Source organism: Patagioenas fasciata, chromosome 32 (assembly GCF_037038585.1).
Source record: "Patagioenas fasciata isolate bPatFas1 chromosome 32, bPatFas1.hap1, whole genome shotgun sequence".
NCBI lineage: Eukaryota > Metazoa > Chordata > Aves > Columbiformes > Columbidae > Patagioenas > Patagioenas fasciata.
Genome location: NC_092551.1, coordinates 2,030,117 through 2,048,982, shown reverse-complemented (window position 1 = coordinate 2,048,982; position 18,866 = coordinate 2,030,117). Strand labels below are relative to the sequence as shown.

General features: G+C 58.4%; 1 protein-coding gene and 2 long non-coding RNA genes across 3 annotated transcripts; 2 read left to right on the top strand and 1 right to left on the bottom strand.

Moving 5' to 3' along the window:
- The first annotated feature begins 1,387 nt into the window (after positions 1–1,387).
- On the top strand, positions 1,388–6,403 carry LOC139825961 (maestro heat-like repeat family member 5). Its single transcript, XM_071800629.1, has 10 exons — positions 1,388–1,483; positions 3,502–3,547; positions 4,222–4,301; positions 4,499–4,624; positions 4,766–4,845; positions 4,960–5,080; positions 5,392–5,481; positions 5,873–5,977; positions 6,231–6,261; positions 6,387–6,403. The coding sequence occupies exons 1-10, from the start codon at positions 1,388–1,390 to the stop codon at positions 6,401–6,403; spliced, it is 792 nt and encodes a 263-aa protein (XP_071656730.1).
- Positions 6,404–13,546: 7,143 nt separating this feature from the next.
- On the top strand, positions 13,547–15,234 carry LOC139825977 (uncharacterized). The gene is made up of 3 exons (XR_011736109.1): positions 13,547–13,934; positions 14,438–14,602; positions 14,717–15,234. It is a non-coding gene; the product is annotated as an uncharacterized lncRNA (long non-coding RNA).
- Positions 14,842–18,591, bottom strand: LOC136115917 (uncharacterized). Its single transcript, XR_011736110.1, has 2 exons — positions 18,262–18,591; positions 14,842–15,279 (listed from the first exon to the last, which is right to left on the bottom strand). It is a non-coding gene; the product is annotated as an uncharacterized lncRNA (long non-coding RNA).
- Between the last annotated feature and the right edge of the window lie 275 nt (positions 18,592–18,866).

Here is an 18,866-nt window from a genome sequence, read left to right as displayed (position 1 = left end):
TCTATGGGTCTCTATGGTCTCTATGGGTCCCTATGGGTGTTTATGGCTCTCTGTGGCCTCTATGGTCTCTATGAGTCTCTGTAGGTCTCTATGGGTCTCTATGGATCTCTATGGTCTCTACAGGGCTCTATGGTCTCTGTGGGTCTCTATGGGTCTCTATGGAGTCTGTGGGTCCCTACGGACTCTGTGGGTCCCTACGGGTGTTTATGGCTCTCTGTGGCCTCTATGGGTCTCTAAGGTCTCTATGAGTCTCTGTAGGTCTCTATGGTTCTCTATGGATCTCTATGGTCTCTATGGGTCTCTATAGGGACAGACAGAGGCCGCGGTGGGTCCTGGAGGAGGTGGGAAAGGTGCCTGGGGCGGAGGAGAGCACGGGGAGATGGGGACAGAGGGGCAGAGCAAAGAGCCGGTGTTGGCAGTGAGGACACTGCTGCTGTGCAGGTGCTGCTGGGGTCACAGCCCCAGAGCAGGGACAGACATGAACGGGCCACTGCCTTGTGCTGGGCCCTGGTGGAGCAGAAATCCCCCTGCAGCCTCTGGAGCTCCACGCAGGAGCAGCGTGGCCACCACCACGGTCCTTTCTGGACCCCTTGTTCCACCCCATGGACGTCAGGCTCAGGTCCCACACGATCCAACACGCCCTCACCAACCACCGCTCCCCTCCCCGCCCTTTGATGTCACACACAGACAGTTGCCCTCAGTCCGTGTGAAACATCCATGAAATGTCACAACAGCCCGTTGAGGTCCTGGAGGCCGTGGCTTTGGGCTCCGTCTGTTCCGCGGCCACTCCGGACAGCACAGGTGTCGTTCCGTGGGGTCACGGGCACCAAACCCAGCTCAGGTGGGAACCAAGAGGATGCCCTTGTGTGCAGGGCCCAAAGCCCCATCTGTAGCATCTACCCGTCCTTTGAGTGCCCAGAGCCTCCTTCTTGGGGACAAATCCTCATGTCTAGGGTCCCAACGTGTCTTTTACCACCCACGGCCTTTGTTCAGGGCCCTCAGGTTCATTTTTAGGTGGAGCTCGTTGCCTGGCAACAACCAACCAGAAATGTATGGGGAGTCAGTGGATGAAATACAGCCAATCACATTTAAGCAGTCGGGGCAAGTCACATGATTGACATGTAACCAGCCAATCAAGCTTTGAGACCTGCAGGAAAGGTGGCGAGAGTTGAACAGCTTGTCAGCGTTGAGGGACGGGCTGTGCTGGCTGCACCAATCACACCTGGCGGGAGTGCAGCACACAGATGATTGACAAGCGGTCTGACCAATCATTTGGTACAAGGAGCCAGGGAGAAATCCCAGACCCAGTACCCGCCATCCTGACAGGGGCTGAAGAGGCCCCAGCGTCTGAGAAGCTCCATCTCTGCTCTCTCACGGATGGTGGGAAATGCCCCGTGGCGCTGGTTCCAGCAGTGGAAGCAGAGCCGCTGGCCGCGCAGAGCCCAACCCATCTGGGCTGCTCATGGAGATGGAGAACCTGCCTGTGAGAGTTTGCCACGGAGAAGCCGTGTGCCCGAGATTCGGCCCAGTGCAGAACCCGATCGAACAACCAGCGGGGGGATCGAGCTGCCCAGGTTGAAGTGGCTGAGATAGATTTGCACTGGCAAGATGAAGGTGAATTGTTGGGGTCCCATTGGGCCCACGATGCCCCAGGTCATTGAGGAAGGGATGCACCACATGGATGGGCTCGTGGTTGAGGGGTGGACTCGACCATGGACACTGTTGCACAGGTTACCCGCCATTGTGAAACATGCGCGACGATCAAGCAAGACAAGCGGTCAAAGCCTGTGTGGTATGGGGGCGATGACTGAAGTGTCCATATCACAGCGCCACAAACCCGCCACGGCAAGAGCTCCGTGCTTACAATGGTGGAAACCACGACCAGATGGCTGGAAACATGAACTGTGCTGCATGGCACCGCCTGCAGCACGGTCCTGGGCCTTGAACAGCAAGTCCTGTGGCGATGTGGTGTCACTGGAGAGCAATTTAGGGTTCTGCTCAGTGCAGAACAGCGTTTGGATTTCTTAAAGACAAGTGCAACTTCAAGAATTCCGTGGCAGGTTCACTCTATTGTTCACTGCATGTGGGAAATACGCCAAGCCCAATGCTGCTGGCCTTCTCTGCAGGTGCCTGTACCCGTTCACGGAGCACACGGTCAGGATTCTTCTCTCCCTGATAACCGTTCGCCCTGCAGTCCCTGTTTAAAGCTCCAGTGGCAAACTTCTCTGATTCCACGTGGGCTTTGCTGTGTTGAGCTGTAGACATTGTTTATTGTCCATAGCCTTGCAGGTGCTGTTTTGCCTGGACGCAAATTCCTTTCTTCTCCGCGAAGTGCAATACGGGCATTGTCTTGTAAGTGATCAGTGTAGTTTGTAGTTGCTTTTGGTAGATATGAGCAGAACTTTGCGGATTAAAATTTTAGCAAATCCAGCTTATCAAGTAACACGAAGCAAAGAGTATATTAAAAATCATACCACCTTATGTCCTAAAGAATTGATTATATTTAGTGTGCATCTACTTAAGGTAAATGATTAATACTAAACTTATCTCTGAGTAGCAAAACCATTGCCACACAGCTCACTTATTTAGCAGGGAGAGCTCACAGTGGGCTCATCCAGGCTGTCATATTTACGGAGTGAAGTGATAGGCTCACAGTCACGTTACGCACAGTAAGAAAAGTGTGTCTGAGACTCGTGCGCTCACAAATCACCAGTGCTCATGTGCTCTTCTGCTTCCCCGTGGGTCTCCTGGCAGGAGTTCTTGACCTGGTTACGGCTCAGCCCCTTCCCTCCTCTGGAGCCTGGACCAAACTGCTCTGGTTTGGCTGGGGGTGATTGGGGGATCGAGTGCATCTGCCACCCCTGGCAGCCCAGAGAGAATTGAGCCAGCCAACGGGATCCTTTCCGCAACATCCTCATAGGCGTCTGGAGCAAGGAGCGTGGCATTGAGTGTGTCTGTGACACCCCCATCATGCACCAGCCGCTGGGAACATGGAGCGGTGCAGCAGACTGTTCAAGACTCTGCTCAGAGCAATGGGTGCTGGAGCTTTTAGAAACTGGGATGGAAACTCAGCAGCCAGGTGCCCAGGGCTGAGCTGGCCTGTGCCTCCCAAGGGACATCCTGACCCTCCCTGCCCAGGCACAGGGTCACAGTGGGGCCCTTTGTGACCTCACTTGGTGACACCCACTGCCCCGCATGTGCTCAGCGCCGCTGCGGGCCCAGCCCACACTGTCCGACAGGACGGTGACGGGACAGGGTGCGAGCACGGAGCTGGCGAGAGCCCCGAGCGTAGCCCACATCTCTCAGAGAATCAGAGAATCTTCTTGGTTGGAAGCGACCCTTAAGATCATCGAGCCCAACCACAACCCAGCTCTAGCTGCCCCGGCAGACTCTGCTGCCCCCGGCAGACTTGGAGCAGGGAGATCCTGAGCTCAGCTCCCGTCTTTCCCCGACGAGGAGCACACGGGCGCATCCCACACCTTTCACCGCTGCCTCTGGCAGAGCTGCAGCACCGAGGCGTTTGCCGAAGCGTCCACCTTCCCCATCCGTAATCCTTCCCTTTGACTTAAAAATGGCGGAGAGACCCCCCATCCGACCTAGTTTGGCCTGGCAGGAGAGACCCCCCAGCCGCCCCCGGGTGGCCTGGCAGGAGGAGGTTGGGGGTCCCCAGGAGGTCAGATCTCCACCGCAGCCCAACCAGGTGGATGTGGTCCAGCCACTGCAGATCGGTGAGTGAGGGGCCCTGATTGTCTGGGCAGGGTGGGGCCCAGCGATCGCTCCCCGCTCCACACCAAAATCACGTTTCCCCACACGCTGGCAGGGGGTTCCCATGGGTGGTGATGATGCTGCCTGAAGCCCAGGGCTGCTCCAAGTGGGGAGCCAGCCCCAGCACAGCCTCTGCGGGCAGAGGGGACCCAGCTCCTGCTGCAGGGCACGGGCAGTGAGAGGCAGCTGGGCGGGCAGGAGGCACCGTGCTGCGGGACGGGGACCTTTCCTGCCCATCTGAAGCGAGTTCCTCACCCGCTGCACCGGGGGCTTTCCCCGTCCTGCCTGGCTCCAGCATCGCAGCCCCTCTGCTGGGCACCCTCCAGCCCCCACACGCACGGGGAGGCTGTGCCGGGGCAGCTGGCACTGGGATGGACATGGGGCAGAGCTCCTTCCTCTGCTCTCTCTTGCCTGCAAACCCTCTGTGCAGCCCTCCCTGCTCTCCTCCTTTATTAGATGCCGATTCGTTATCCGCATATGAGGTGGAACCAGAACATGTGGACTCCATCGTGTCCCTTGTCAGCAGCCCAGACAAGGTAACCGCGGCCCTTTGGAAGGCGGCTGTGCCGGCGTCTGCTGGCAGGGGCTCTGCTGCGGGGTGCTGGAGGGCGCTGGCTGGGCAGAGCTGCTGCTCCCAGGTCTCTAATGGGCACTGCACCCCATGCTGCGGTGCCGCTGGCCGCGAGTCCTCATCTCACGCTTCCCGTTTGTCTCTCTGTCCCCTGGCTGCCAGGACGAGGAACAGAAGATGGAGTTCCTTAAATGCATTGCTATGATCTTCAGAGATGCAACATACAACGACTTGTCCCAGGGCCTAGACCTCTTCTGCCAGAGATACGAGCTGGTAGAGAATATCGAGGTGAGTGGATACCCAGCAGCGCTGGGGAAGTGAGCAATGCCCCCGGCACCGGCACCTGTGAGGACAGTGCTGGGCAGGGCCGGGGGCTGGTGGCACTGGGTGCTGGCAGCTGCCAGGTCCCATCCCGGCTGTGCTCTGCAGGTGCTGCTGGAAGAGGAGCCCAGGGACCAACTGCCCACAGTGGTGCAGCGGATTGCCGCATTTGCCATGGCCGACATGAGGTACCTGTCCATCCTTCCTGGGGACTCCTGCCCCAGAGCCCCGTGTCCACCTGTACGAGACCTCCAGGCACTGCTCCCAGCACCCATGTCCTACTGGCCCCTCTCTCTTTGTAGCTTCGTGGAGGAGGTGCTGGAAGGCAAAGATAGGAGCCACATCCAGGCCTGCTTCTCCAGCGTCTTCATGCTTCCTCCAAAAGAGGAAATGAGGGACCTGAAACCTTACCTCTACTTCATGGTAAGTGCTGGGGGAGCTACAGGAGCCCCAGTCCCTCTGGGCTGCTCTCTGGTCACCCCGTGCTGCGCTATGACCAGAGATGCCAGACAGGCTTTGCTTTCCCACTGTTGTCCCTTCCCCCGTTCCCGTGGGCCTGGCCTCATCCAGTGCCATGGGCTGCTCTGACAGCAGCAGATTATTTGCCCCTGGGTCTCTCCCAGGCACCGTGAAGCAGCGCACGAGTCCTCCCTTGGTGCTGGGACTTCAGATCAGTCTCTTGGGGTGAGGGGGATGGCAGGAAACGTGGCCATAACTCGTTGTCTTCCTTGCAGACCATGAAGGCTGTGGACAGCATGCTTGTGGCGTTGGTGCTCAACTCTCCTGCCTCTCAAGTCAGTGAGAAGATGCAGGATATCTTCCAGGTCTGGCGTGTGCAAAGAGTGGGCTTCACCAGGGCTGTTCCTCGCCCTGGGGGACGGGGTGTCCACTCTGGAGGTGACAGTCCCACCCGTGCCGTGCAGAGAGCGCTGCCGGGAGGGTGCCCACCTCCTTGGGGAGCCAGGGGCTGCCCACCAGGCTCTTCCGCAGCACAGTGGCCGCAGAGGGTGGCATCCGCCTTCCTGCCTGGCCGCAGGGCTGGCCCGGGGCATTTGTCCCAAGCCTGCCAGAGGACAGGAAGCCCATTACAGGCTTTGTTCCAGATCATAGGAAGCCTTAATAGACTAGGCCAGTCCAAGCCTGGACTTGAGCAGTGCTGCTTCTGCTGGAGCGGTGGCTGCTCCCAGGGCTCACCAGCAGCTTCTCTCTTCCCAGATGCTCTTGACTTTCAGCACCTCTGAGAGGGCATCTGTGCGGGAGAGGGCTGTGGGCAGGATGAGGCTGCTGAGCTTCTTGCTGGCCAACTACTCCTCACTGAAGGTAAGGACCAGGCACTCCCTGCTCTGCCAGGACCCAGCTCTGCCCCAGTCCTGTGTTGGCCGGGACTGCCCAAGGAGCACCGAGGGAACCCAGGTCTGGCAGCTCTGCCTGCATGGGGCTGTTCTGGGATTGGGGTCTGCAGGGCCCTGCAAAGCTCTGACCACCCTCGATCCAGCCCTGGGCACATTCTTGGGTTCAGGGCTTTGGCCCCACATACCCTCAGCCCTTCTGCACTTCCTTTGCCCTTGTCCAGGCTGATCCGAATGAGGACAGAGATGATTCCGGTGCTGAGATCCAGATGCCAATCCTCGGACAGCTGCTAGGACATCTCCTCCTATTCCTGTCATTCAAGGAAGAAGAGACCAGCTGCTTGGCTTTGGACACTCTCTGTTTCCTCTTCCAATTCAAGCGTCAGCAACACTGTAAGAGAAGCTGTGGTGGGATACATCCCTCTGCACAGCCACATCAGCCAGCACCTCTGCTTGTCTTCCTGGGTGTTGTGATGGACTCTTCTGCTGCTTCCTGGAGACAACACCATGTCACCAGCACTGTCCCTCCTCTGCTCCTGACCCGCAGCACTGCAGCCGTGCGAGACGTCCCCCACATCACTGCTATTCCAGCCATGGGGGACTGAACTGTGGCACTGCATGCAGAGCTCTAGGGCCTTGGAGTTTCCAGGGCCAGGAGCATTCGCACATGTGCACTGGAGGAGGGTCAGCCTTTCCGTGGCACTGCTCTCCACCACCTCCTCCCCTGACTGTTGGTCATAACCTCCCTGCTTGGGCATTCCAGGTTCAAAGCTCTGTCCGGTACTGGCGAAGCTGCTGTGTCTTACCAGCTCTTCTGTATTTCCCTGCTTTTTAGGTGTGACGGTGCCAGAGGAGAATGCACAGCTCCAGGAGGACTGGGAAGCCGAGGTCGCCTCCTTGACCTCTTCGTCCAGAGCTCCTCACATTACCAAGGTAATGAGCTCCCCCCTTGCTGTGGCACCAGCAGGGGTCTTGTGAGAGCAAAGGCCTCCAAACTCAGGGGGCTGCTGTGGCCTCCCTGTCCCTGCTGAGAGGGTTCCTGCTGTCCCCGAGCAGGGACCATGCGAGGGCTGCTCTCCAGTGTCCCAGCAGCAGCCCCAGTCCTGCTGGCCACCAGCCAGCCCTGGTTCACGGCAGGACCAGCACCCTCTGCCCATGACTCCAACTCTCCCCCCTCACCCCGGGCCTCTCTCCTCCTCCTCCCCAGCAGTCCCTGCCGCCCCTGCTGCCAGCTTTGCCGCAGCACCCACAGCACCGCCGGGCATCTCTGCAGGGCTGCTGGCACCGCCCGGCGAAGCAGCAGCACCAGGGCACTCGGTGTGACTTGGCTTCGCTGCCTCCCTTCCTCCCTTAGCTCTTTGCAGAACATCTCCAGCCTTCCGACAGAACAGACATGGTCCTGCTGTTCATCGAGGCACTGACCGACTCCAGCACCTTTGACAAGAAGGCGGCCAGAAACATGCTGGACATGGTCAAGAGAGACTGCGATTTCTGGCTGGTGGATGTAAGTGGTCTTTGGCTGGATTGCCCTTCGGCCCTGTCAGACCTTGTTCTCCCTCCATCCATCTCTTCCTCTCAAATCCCAGTAAAGTGAAGCCACATGAAGGCGACAGAGAGGGATGGGAAGGGCAGTGAGGAAATGGCTGCACTCCAGTGGCAGCACCATCCTCACCTGTGTCTCCTCCAGGTGCCAAAGATCACGAGCTGCATCCACAAAACCCTGGGGTGCATCAACACGGCCCCAGCCCGGCAGAGAGTGGTGTCCCTAATTGTCTGGATGGTTGACAAGTGCCCTGGGGAGGTGGTGTCCACGCTGCTGTCAATCGCACCACCAGCAGACAGGTACTGGCCCCAAAAGCCATGAGGGCTTGTTCCCTGTGGGGAGAGGGACACAGAGCCAACAAATCCTGCAGGACACCCCCAAGGAGCAGGACCCTCCATCCCACCACGCTTCCCAGTGCTGGGGGTCAGCCAGGCCCGCAGCAGCCACAGCTGAGCAAGGCAGCCCAGAGCCCCCCACTGTGCTCCTGCCAGCCCCACGGGAGCACCAGCTCAGCCTCTGCTGCTGCCCAGGGCATCCCCACCGTCCTGCAGCGCTGAGCCGGCCACGCTGCTGTGACCCAGGCTGCCCTGCTGACAGCGCTCTCCTGCAGCACTGCCCTGGCACTGTGGGAGGTGATGTTCTCCGTGCCCCAGACCCTGCAGAACGTGTTGAAGGAGCTGCACATCCAACTCCAGGACCGGCACCGTAGGGTCTTACATACATGCTGGGAGGACACATCCATCCTTCGCTTGGCTGTGAGTAACTGGATAAAGCTCCTGGTGCCCCAGGAGCTGCACAGTGCAGGGAGCCCCACCAGCTCTACCGGTCGCTCACTGTCGGCTTTGCTTTCAGATCCTGGCCAGCAGTGACCTGCAAGATGAGGAGTTTGCTCCAATGTACCTCATCATGAGGTTTCTGAGGCAGCGAAGACCAAAGGTGCTCTCCCTGGTGCTCAGGGGCTTGATGACGCTGTCAGAGAGAGAAGAGATGGTGAGTAGGGTCATGCCAAGGGAGCCGTGGTGGCAGCCAAGGGTGCAGTGGGTTCGGGCTTGGCCTGGGCTGGCAGTGGCTGGGGTGCCTGCTCCAAAGGCCCTCCCTGCCATGGTGGGGCCTGCTGGCTGCCTGGGGAGCTCTCCAGACATGGACCTGGTCCCAAGAGGGAAACTCTCTTCTTCATACAGGCCAGAAAAATGAAGGTCATGCTGCCAGACCTGTCGTGGGTCCTGCAGTATGGCAATAATGTCATCAAGACCAAGGCTCTGGTGGTCTTCAGAAACGTGATGGCTCAGCTGGAGAGGGAGGAGGCCAGCCCCATCGCCGTGCCGCTGGCAAAGATTCTCCTGCCCTTCTTTGATGACGTAAGGCTGGTGTATAAACCTGAGCCTAGTGGATGAGAACTGGGCAATGACAGCTGCCCTTCAGCCCGGCCACGCGGAGCAGGGACTTCTCTGCTTTCTCCCCGGGACTCTTGTGGGATGGTTTCTGGTTCTGCAGCCCAGCCCAGCTGCTCCCTGCCAGCTGCTCCCACAGCTCCTCCCCACCATGGCTGCTGAAGCTGGTGGGGGATGCTGGGTGGTTGGGAGAGCACTTTGAGGCACAGGCACTGCTTAACAAGTCTCTTGAGTGGCCTTTCGTGGACCCAGGGCCGCAGATCTGGCCACAGCTGCAGTGTGCACAACGCCGCCCTGGAGTATCTCCCCTCCCATCAGCCGTGCAGGAGCTTCTGCTCCCCGTGGGCAGAGAGCTGCTGGTGCTCAGGTCCTACTGTGCTTCTCCCTCTCAGGAGCTGAGCCAGCTGAGAAAGATCTCCATCAGCCTCTTCAGGGACCTCATGAAGATGGTGGTGGAGAACGACAAGAGAAGGATGAAGAACACGGTGCGACTTGGCCTGCTCCCTCTCTTCTTCCGCATGAGTGACCAAGTGCAGAGCGTGGCCAAGGTGCGGATTTCAAAGCTGAGCGGTGATGCAGGGAAGAGACCCCTGGACGTTTGGGACCCCTGCTCCCTAAGGGCAGAATCACCCCAGGAACAAAGCCCAGAGGAGGGGGACACCAGGTCTCCTTCCCCAACCGTGGTGCCATCTCCCAGCTTCTGCTGTTCCGTAGGTGGCCAGGGAAGCCCTCCTGGATGCAGCAGAGCTCCTCAAGTGGAAACAGCTTGGACACCTCGTGCAGACTCAGCAGACATGGAGGATTGGAGAGAGCTTGGTGAGGACAACCCCAGGGCCCAGGGCCCAGGCTGGACGGGGCTGCCCCACATGTCTGTGCTGTGGGCTCTGCAGATGTGCCTCGCCTGTCCTGCTGCAGCCCCGAGCTGCATCCTTGTTCCCTGAACTCAAGAACAGAGCCCCCAAGGGCTCTTCCCTCTGCCCCGCAGCCAGCGGGAGGGAGGGCACTCAGCACCCCTGGGACCCCTCGGCCTGTGTCTCTCTCTCAGCCTCAGCCCCACAGGGCTCCTGGCTGGGACACGGGAATGGTCGGAGGGGAAGGGGAATGTGGGTTCCTGGGAGGAGGGACTGGTCCAGCCAGCTGGGGAGGGACAGTGAGGTGCTCACACCCGTGTGCTCTCTCCAGCTGGAGCGGGACAGGAGCAGGGCTCAAGAGCTCTTGAGGCAGAGCCTGCCGTACCTGAGGGACCCTCAGACCAGCTTGCAAGAGGCCGCCTTGAGGTTCATTGGTGAGTCACAGCCCCCAGGTCCCTCTTTCGGCAGCCCGGCCCCAGTCCCTGCCGCTGCCCTGGCACAAGGAGCAGCCCTGTGGTTGCCAGAGCCCCGGCTGCCCCGTGCAGGCCCTTGGCCTCCCCTCCCAGCCGTGCCCACCCAGGTGGCCATGGTGGCCGCCTTGCTCGGTCCCAAGATCTCGGCTCCTGCTCTCCCCTGGGGTCGGCGCTGATGAGGGGAGGGAGCAGGGGCTGATGGAGCTCTGTGCCCAGGGCTGGCTGTGCGGCACCTGAGGGACCCAAGCAAGGAGAGTCTGTCTGAGATCTGCAGAGGTGAGCAGGGAGTGTGGTCGGGAGGGGATGCCTGGGGGTCTCTGTAGACATGGGAGCTCATTTGGGCTCTGCTTCTTTCCCTTGCAGCCATTCAGCCCTTGGAGGAGGAGACTGACCCCTCCATCAGCTCCCTGGCAACTCAGACCATTGTCACCGTGTGCTCTTCATGGAAGCGGCCGAGATCTCGATGGAGCCTGAGAGCCCTGTGCTGCTGGCGCTAAACCAGGTGGAGGAGCAGCTCTTCTTGAGGAAACGGCTGGATTTTAATTAAAGAGCCCTTCTTGAAGTTGGGTTGGATGTCTGCCTTTTCCAAGGACCCCAGAACCTCTCTGAGTGCTCTGGTACTTTTGAGAGCACAACCCAGGATCATGAGCAAGGGTGATGGAGCAGACAGGAGCACTTGCAATGAGCCATTCCAGCAACTGAGATGAATCTCACTGAGCCACTGAGGTTTGTTCTTGGAGTCACACACAGAAATGTCAGGGTCTGTCAGGTGTCCTTGTCTGAGCTGGCCTCGTGAACTCCTTCTGCACCCAGGAGTGTTCAGAGACAGAGTCGGTCCCTTTTAAACACAGAGGCAGGAGTCACAGTGTCCCTCTGGCCTCCCGTTGTCACTCCCAATGGACGGGAGGCACCTCAGCCCTGCGCTGTGTCACCTGCTCTGCACCCATCTGAGATGTCCCATGGCAGAAAGAATGGACACAAGGACCTTGGGTGAAGGAATCACATCCCAGTGCTGCATGCAGGCAGTGAACAATGGGATGTTTCTTCCAACATGAAGTGACCTCAAGACCTTGTCTGTGCCACAGGCCTTCATGGAACCCCAAGGAATAGTTGATGGTGTTTGTGCTCACTCGGGTTCATGTCACCTGACGTACATGGTGTGCATGCTCTCATCTCAGCTGTACAAAGCAGACACAGAATGCTGAATACTCATTCAGTGTCCATGCATGGAGGGAAGAACAGCTTCTCTGGGTGAGAGGCCAGTGCTGGAAATGGTGGATTTGAGGGGACAGTGCACGGTGATTGACCTGAGGCTCCTTCCGTGGGGTGTCCAGTGCACAGGGGCACAGCCCAGCCCCTGCTCTGCTGGTCCTGCAGGTCTCTGGCAGGAGGCCTGGCTGTGAGAGGACACTGCTGTACCAGCCCTGCACACACACACTGTTCAGCTGTACAATGATGTTGCACCTGTGGCCACTTGTGTGGCCGTGTTCTTGGGAGAATCTCTGTACGAAGACCGAAATCTTCCCATCCTGCCCATAGGAGATCACCTTTCTCTCCGGAAAGGCTGTTGTGAGGCCAGCTCTGTCACAGCAGTGCCCATTGCCTGTCCCTGCCTGCGCTCACAGCACTGACACACAGCAGGACGGGGACCAAGCTGCCAGAGCACTCAGGCCTTGCACCAACACAAGGGATGAGAAGGAGAGTGGGGGAGTGGAACCAGAACAGCTCTGGAAGAACAAGCAGCAGCAGAGGGTGTGAGGTCACTGTCAGTGTAACCAATGAGCACACAGCGGTGGCAGTAGAGGGTGTGAGGTCACTGTCAGTGTAACCAATGAGCACACAGCGGTGGCAGTAGAGGGTGTGAGGTCACTGTCAGTGTAACCAATGAGCACACAGCAGTGGCAGTAGAGGGTGTGAGGTCACTGTCTGTGTAACCAATGAGCACACAGCGGTGGCAGTAGAGGGTGTGAGGTCACTGTCAGTGTAACCAATGAGCACACAGCGGTGGCAGTAGAGGGTGCGAGGTCACTGTCAGTGTAACCAATGAGCACACTGCAGTGGCAGCAGAGGGTGTGAGGTCACTGTCAGTGTAACCAATGAGCACACAGCAGTGGCAGTAGAGGGTGTGAGGTCACTGTCAGTGTAACCAATGAGCACACAGCGGTGGCAGTAGAGGGTGCGAGGTCACTGTCAATATAACCAATGAGAACACAGCGGTGGCAGCAGAGGGTGTGAGGTCACTGTCAGTGTAACCAATGAGCACACAGCAGTGGCAGTAGAGGGTGTGAGGTCATTGCCAGTGTAACCAATGAGCACACAGCGGTGGCAGTAGAGGGTGTGAGGTCACTGTCAGTGTAACCAATGAGCACACAGCGGTGGCAGTAGAGGGTGTGAGGTCACTGTCAGTGTAACCAATGAGCACACAGCAGTGGCAGTAGAGGGTGTGAGGTCACTGTCAGTGTAACCAATGAGCACACAGCAGTGGCAGTAGAGGGTGTGAGGTCACTGTCAGTGTAACCAATGAGCACACAGCAGTGGCAGTAGAGGGTGTGAGGTCACTGTCAGTGTAACCAATGAGCACACAGCAGTGGCAGTAGAGGGTGTGAGGTCACTGTCAGTGTAACCAATGAGCACACAGTGGTGGCAGTAGAGGGTGTGAGGTCACTGTCAGTGTAACCAATGAGCACACAGCAGTGGCAGTAGAGGGTGTGAGGTCACTGTCAGTGTAACCAATGAGCACACAGCAGTGGCAGTAGAGGGTGTGAGGTCACTGTCTGTGTAACCAATGAGCACACAGCGGTGGCAGTAGAGGGTGTGAGGTCACTGTCAGTGTAACCAATGAGCACACAGTGGTGGCAGTAGAGGGTGTGAGGTCACTGTCAGTGTAACCAATGAGCACACAGCGGTGGCAGTAGAGGGTGTGAGGTCACTGTCAGTGTAACCAATGAGCACACAGCAGTGGCAGTAGGAGGAGCAGTGCTCTCGTCACCAGTGACACCCCATGGCCATGGAGCTCGGTGCCAACCGTCCATGTGCTGTCACAGGGTCCCCAGGAGGTACAGGAGCTGCCCAGCCCCGTGCCCTTTCCCACCTGCTGCTCCCAGCACAGTGGGCTCTGTCACAGGGGCTGTTTCCTTCCCTTCCTGACACAGCCCCGGTGCAGTCCCAGCCCCCTGGGTCTTATGGCACCGGGGTCACTGGACACTCTCACCTCAGGCTCTTGGATGTGCCAGTCGCAGCACATGCTCAGTGCTCCTGGTCCACACTCAGAGCTCAAGGGGTGAACAAATTGTTTCCCCCACTACAGCCAGCCCTGTCCTGTGATGTTCTACCATTGCAGTGATGTGGCACCTGCAGCGGAGCCGTCCCTCATTTATGGTCATGAATGGCGCTGGAGAAGTTCATTGGAGGACTGGGGAGGGGAGATGGCTCCCCACGATGTCTAAAAAGGTGCTGCTGCTTCGATTGGCTCCTCCTGTAACTGGGGGGATCTGCAGAGATATATTGCCCTCCTGTCATCATTATCATTGCTGCCACGAGTCCCTGGAGCTGTGGCAGGGAGTGCGGCACAGAGGGAGGTGCCATCAGGGCAGGAGGCTCAGGATGGGCACAGAGGGACTGCTGTGCCCTCAGACGCTGTGGCTGCTCCTCTGGGTACAGCTGTGCAGGGGTAAGTGCTGACTCCCTTGTCCTACTGCCCAGGGCCAGCGAGTACCAGTATGGTCATGGGGATCTGTGTGGGAATGGGGTTCCTTTGCAGGTGCTGCTGAGACAGGGAGCAGAAGGTGCTCAGATCCATGGAGCCTGTGCCTTTCCCTGTATCTGTCTGGGTGGCACAGAGTATCTTCTTGAACAGGGCTCCAGTGTTCTGTGCCTGGCTGGATTCACAGACCCCCTGTCCTGGGGTACCTTTGGGGACCCCTTGTCCCCAGCACTCTGCCTCTGGACCAGCGGTGGCCTCACTGGCGATGGCAGCACCCAGAGATCCCCAGGGCACTGCCACCCTCTGGGGTGCCCCGGAGGGTTTGTGTGCTGCTCACTGCCCCTTGTTCAGAGGGAAACCGGACCCCACGAGGGCAGTTTGTGCCCCCCAGAGAGAAGAGGACGGGGACACCTGCAGTAGAGACATGTCCTTCTGTCCTGCTTTTGTCAAAAACCAAGTTTCTCTTTTAGTGAATTTGCCTGTCAGCTAAACCCTTCATACCGGCTGCATTTTCCTGGAGAACCAGACACATGTTTTGGTGAACCTAGCAATGGAATGCAAACTTAATGATAAGCACGGATGGACATCTCGCGAGAGGGGCAACGAGAAACCGGAGACCAAGAGACTGACCAACGGTGTGTGACATTCCATTCACGTGAATACTTCATATAAAAGTGGGAGATCTCGAGGATCTCATCCCTTTCCCTTTTCCCTTTTCTTTTTTCCCTTCTGCTTATGACCGACATTAGGAGAGGACCCTGCTGGTTGTCCCTGCGAACTGAGGCCAGTGCCAGACTGAATCCAGCTCCGGTTGGCTGCAGAGTCCAGTCCAGGACTTTGGGTGCCTGCCCTGCAGTTGCTGAGACTTTCAAGATTGGTTTTGTGTAGTCTGTATTATTTTCTCTGTTCTTATCAGTAGCAGAGGGAAGAGGTGGGGGAGTCGGGTGCGGGCACACGCTCCCACGTCTTTACCAGGGGCTGGGGGATGACTGGCTCTGCTCAGCGTGGGGTGGACGTGGGGCTTCTGTCCCTCACCTTTGCTCTGGAAAGGCCTCCTCTGCCTTCGTGTCTCATTGTAACGGTGCCTGTTAGCAGCGGGTCCCAGTCTTCCTCACACACAGCTCTGCTGCTCGCCTGAGCTGTTTCCCCTCGCTCAGCACTGCGGTGCTGTTAGTGCGGGAAGCGGCTGTGCTGCCAGCAGAGGGGGTCTGGAGAGCCCTTGAGACTTGGGCCTTGTGGGAAGTGCGGTTGTGATCCGTGCTGAGATGTTCAGAGTGCACAGATACAACCAAATGAGGCACGGACTCCGAACCTGGAAAAAGGAAAAAGGTGGTTAAGTTCTGTGTAAAATATTATGAAGCTCGTTTAGGAAGTTATATTGATAGAGGGAACTAACGTTTTAAGGGTTAAGCAACTACATAGTAAGGGCCTACTAACAAGCTAACATTCTAAGCCACATAATGAATATCTAGTTTAGAGCTGTATGTAACCGATTGTGCTAAAAAGAGCAGGACTTCATCAAATGCCGAGATCGCCACAGCACCAGCTGCAACCTTGAGGAGACGAGATGGCCAAGATTTACAGCAAAAAGTGGGTGACAGTCTGGTCTCAGTCGGTTTGGCCACTTGGGTTCCAGCCAGTTCCTCATAATGAGCCAAAGGTACAAATCCACTGTGAGGAAGCTGAAGGAGCCTTCATCCAAAGACCCCAAGGACCCCTCCTCAAATTCACCCAGTGCCACTGCGCAGGCGAACAGGGGAGGGCCAGGGAGGGGCTATGGAAATGGTGACCTGAGACTCACTTTATGAACATGTACGGGCGTTCCTGGGGTCATTATGGACATGGAACACCTGGTGGTTCATAGAGCCCCATAAGTGCCGCAACCAGGAGTCCGGGGGGACCCATAGAGCGGACCCAGGCGTCCGGGGGGACCCAGGAGTGCCGCAGGGACCCAGGAGTTCGGGAGGGACCCTGTCTCTATGGTCACTTATGGGGCACTAGGTCACTTATGAGCCACTTATGAGTCACTTATGGGTCTCTACGGGGCACTAATGGGGAACTTGTGGGTCGCTATGGGGCACTTGGGGGTCACTAACAGGCACTTATGGGGCACTTATGGGTCGCTAAGAGTCACTTATGGGGCTCCATGGAGCACTTGTGGGGCACTATGAGTCATGTAGGGGGCACTGTAGGTTACGGGAGGGGGGACACAAATAGGGGACCCAGGCGTCCGGGAGGGACCCAGGAGTACCCCAAGGGACTCAGGAGTTCAGGGAGGCACTCCTGGGTCCCTTGGGGCACTCCTGGGTCCCTTCCGGAGCCCAGATCCCTGTACGGGTCCCGGATTTGATTCCCCCCCTGGACGCCTGGGTCCCTTATTTGGGTCCCTCCCGGACGCCTGGGTCCTTTCTTTGGGTCCCTTCCCTGATCTCCCGGGACTCAGGGAGGGACCCAGGAGTGCCCCAAGGGACCCAGGAGTTCGGGATGGACCCAGTCTCTATGCATCACTTTTGGGGCACTAGAGGTCACTTATGTGGCTCTATGGGGCACTTATGGGGCTCCATGAGTCACTTGTGGGGCACTATGGGGCACTGGGGAGACACTATGGGGCACTTGTGGATCTGTATGAGTTGCTTATGGGGCTCCATGAGTCACTTGTGGGTCAGTATAGGCCTCTTTCGGGGTTATATGGGTCACTTATGGGGCTCTGTGAGTTATTTATGGGGCACTATGGGTCACTTATGGGGCTCTATGGGGCAGTTATGGGGCTCCATGAGTCACTCGTGGGGCGCTATGGGGCACTGGGGAGACGCTATGGGGCACTTATGGGTCTCTGTGAGTCACTTATGGTGCTCTATGGGGCACGTATGGGGAACTTGTGGGTCGCTATGGGGCACGTGGGGGGTCACTAAAAGGCACTTATGGGGCACTAAGAGTCACTTATGGGGCACTATAGGTCACTTATGAGGCTCCATGGGGCACTTGGGGGTCACTAACAGGCACTTAGGGGGCACTTGTGGGTCGCTAAGAGTCACTTATGGGGCTCATGAGTCATTTGTGGGGTACTTACGGGGCTCTATGGGGCAGTAATGGGGCTCCATGGGTCACTTGTGGGGCCCTATGGGGCAGTGCGGAGACGCTATGGGGCACTTATGGGTCTCTGTGAGGCACTGATGGGGCCCTATGGGTCACCTATGGGGCACTATGGGTCACCTATGGGGCTCTATGGGGCACTGATGGGGCTCTCTGGGGTACTTATGGGGCTCTATGGGGCACTGATGGGGCTCTATGGGTCACTTATGGGGCACTATGGGTCACTTATGGGGGTCTATGGGGCACTCTATGTCACCCCCAACCCACTGGAGAACCCAACACCCTTCTGTTCATCCACACGCACGACTCCTCGGTCCCTCCCGAACTCCTGGGTCCCTTGGGGCACTCCTGGGTCCCTTGGGGAACTCCTGGGTCCCTCCCAAACTCCTGGGTCCCTTGGGGCACTCCTGGGTCCCTCCCGAACTCCTGGGTCCCTTGCGGAACTCCTGGGTCCCTCCCTGAGTCCTGGGTCCCTTGGGGAACTCCTGGGTCCCTTGGGGAAATCCTGGGTCCCTCCCGAACTCCTGGGTCCCTTGGGGCACTCCTGGGTCCCTCCCGAACCTCTGGATCTTTTGGGGTTCTCCTGGGTCGTTCCCTCAGTCCTGGGTCCCTTGGGGCACTCCTGGGTCCCTCCTGAACTCCTGGGTCCCTTGGGGAACTCCTGGGTCCCTCCCGAACTCCTGGCTCCCTTGGGGCACTCCTGGGTCCCTCCCGAACTCCGGGACAACCCCCCCAAACAATCAATTATTGGGGTCACTGTCGCTTTAAGAGCCGGGAGGGGGCGGGGCCTCGCGGAGGGGGGGGGGGAGTCACGCTCTTTATCGTTCAGCCAATCAGCGGCCGGTGGGCGGGGCGCCCTCAGGCCACGCCCCGAACGCCTGGGTGCTCTCTGGGGGGTCGATGGGTTAATTACCCCCACCCCACCAATTAGCGGCTCCCGCTCTTTAGGAATTGAGTTTATTGGTTACTACGTTAATTAAGCGTTGGCCCTTAACGAGCCACGGGGTTCATTAATGAGCAGATTCCCCCACTCATTAATTCAGCCCTTAACGAGCGGCTTTTCTCTAGGTGTTCATTAATTGGGTTCCTTAACGAGCTGCTTCTCCAGATGTTCATTAATTGCTTTCCGACCTCATTAACCTCAATCCAGCTCCTCAATCAGCCCCATCCCCTCATTAGCGCTAATTAGCTCCTTAACGACCTCCAGCTCCGTGACGGCCAAGATGGCGCCGTTGTCCCCGCCTCCTCTTCCGCGCCGTTCGGAAGCGCTCGGGTGTCCTCGCACGCTCTTCGGCGCCGTTCGGAAGCGCTCGGGTGTCCCCGCCTCTTCTTCGGCGCCGTTCGGAACCGCTCGGGTGTCCCCACCTCCTCTTCGGTGCCGTTCGGAACCGCTCGGGTATCCTTGCACGCTCCTCGGCGCCGTTCGGAAGCGCTCGGCTCTCCCCGCCTCCTCTTCGGCTCGCCCCGGCAACGCTCGGGTGGTGCCGCCCCTGCTCGTTACCCTTCGGCTCTTTCCGCCGCCTTCGGCTCTTTCCGTACGCGCTTCGTCTCTCTTCGCCCTGAGCCTTCGGCTCTTTCCGTCCTTGCTTCGGCTCTTTCCGTTCCCGCTTCGTCTCTCTCCGCCCTGCACCTTCGGCTCTTTCCGTCTCCTCTTCGTCTCTCTCCGCCTTGCTCCTTCGGCTCTTTCCGTCCCCTCTTCGGCTCTTTCCGCCTCCTCGTCGTCTCTCTCCGCCCTGCGCCTTCGGCTCTTTCCGTAACCGCTTCGGCTCTTTCCGGCCTCGCCGCCTTCGTCTCTTTCCGTCCCCG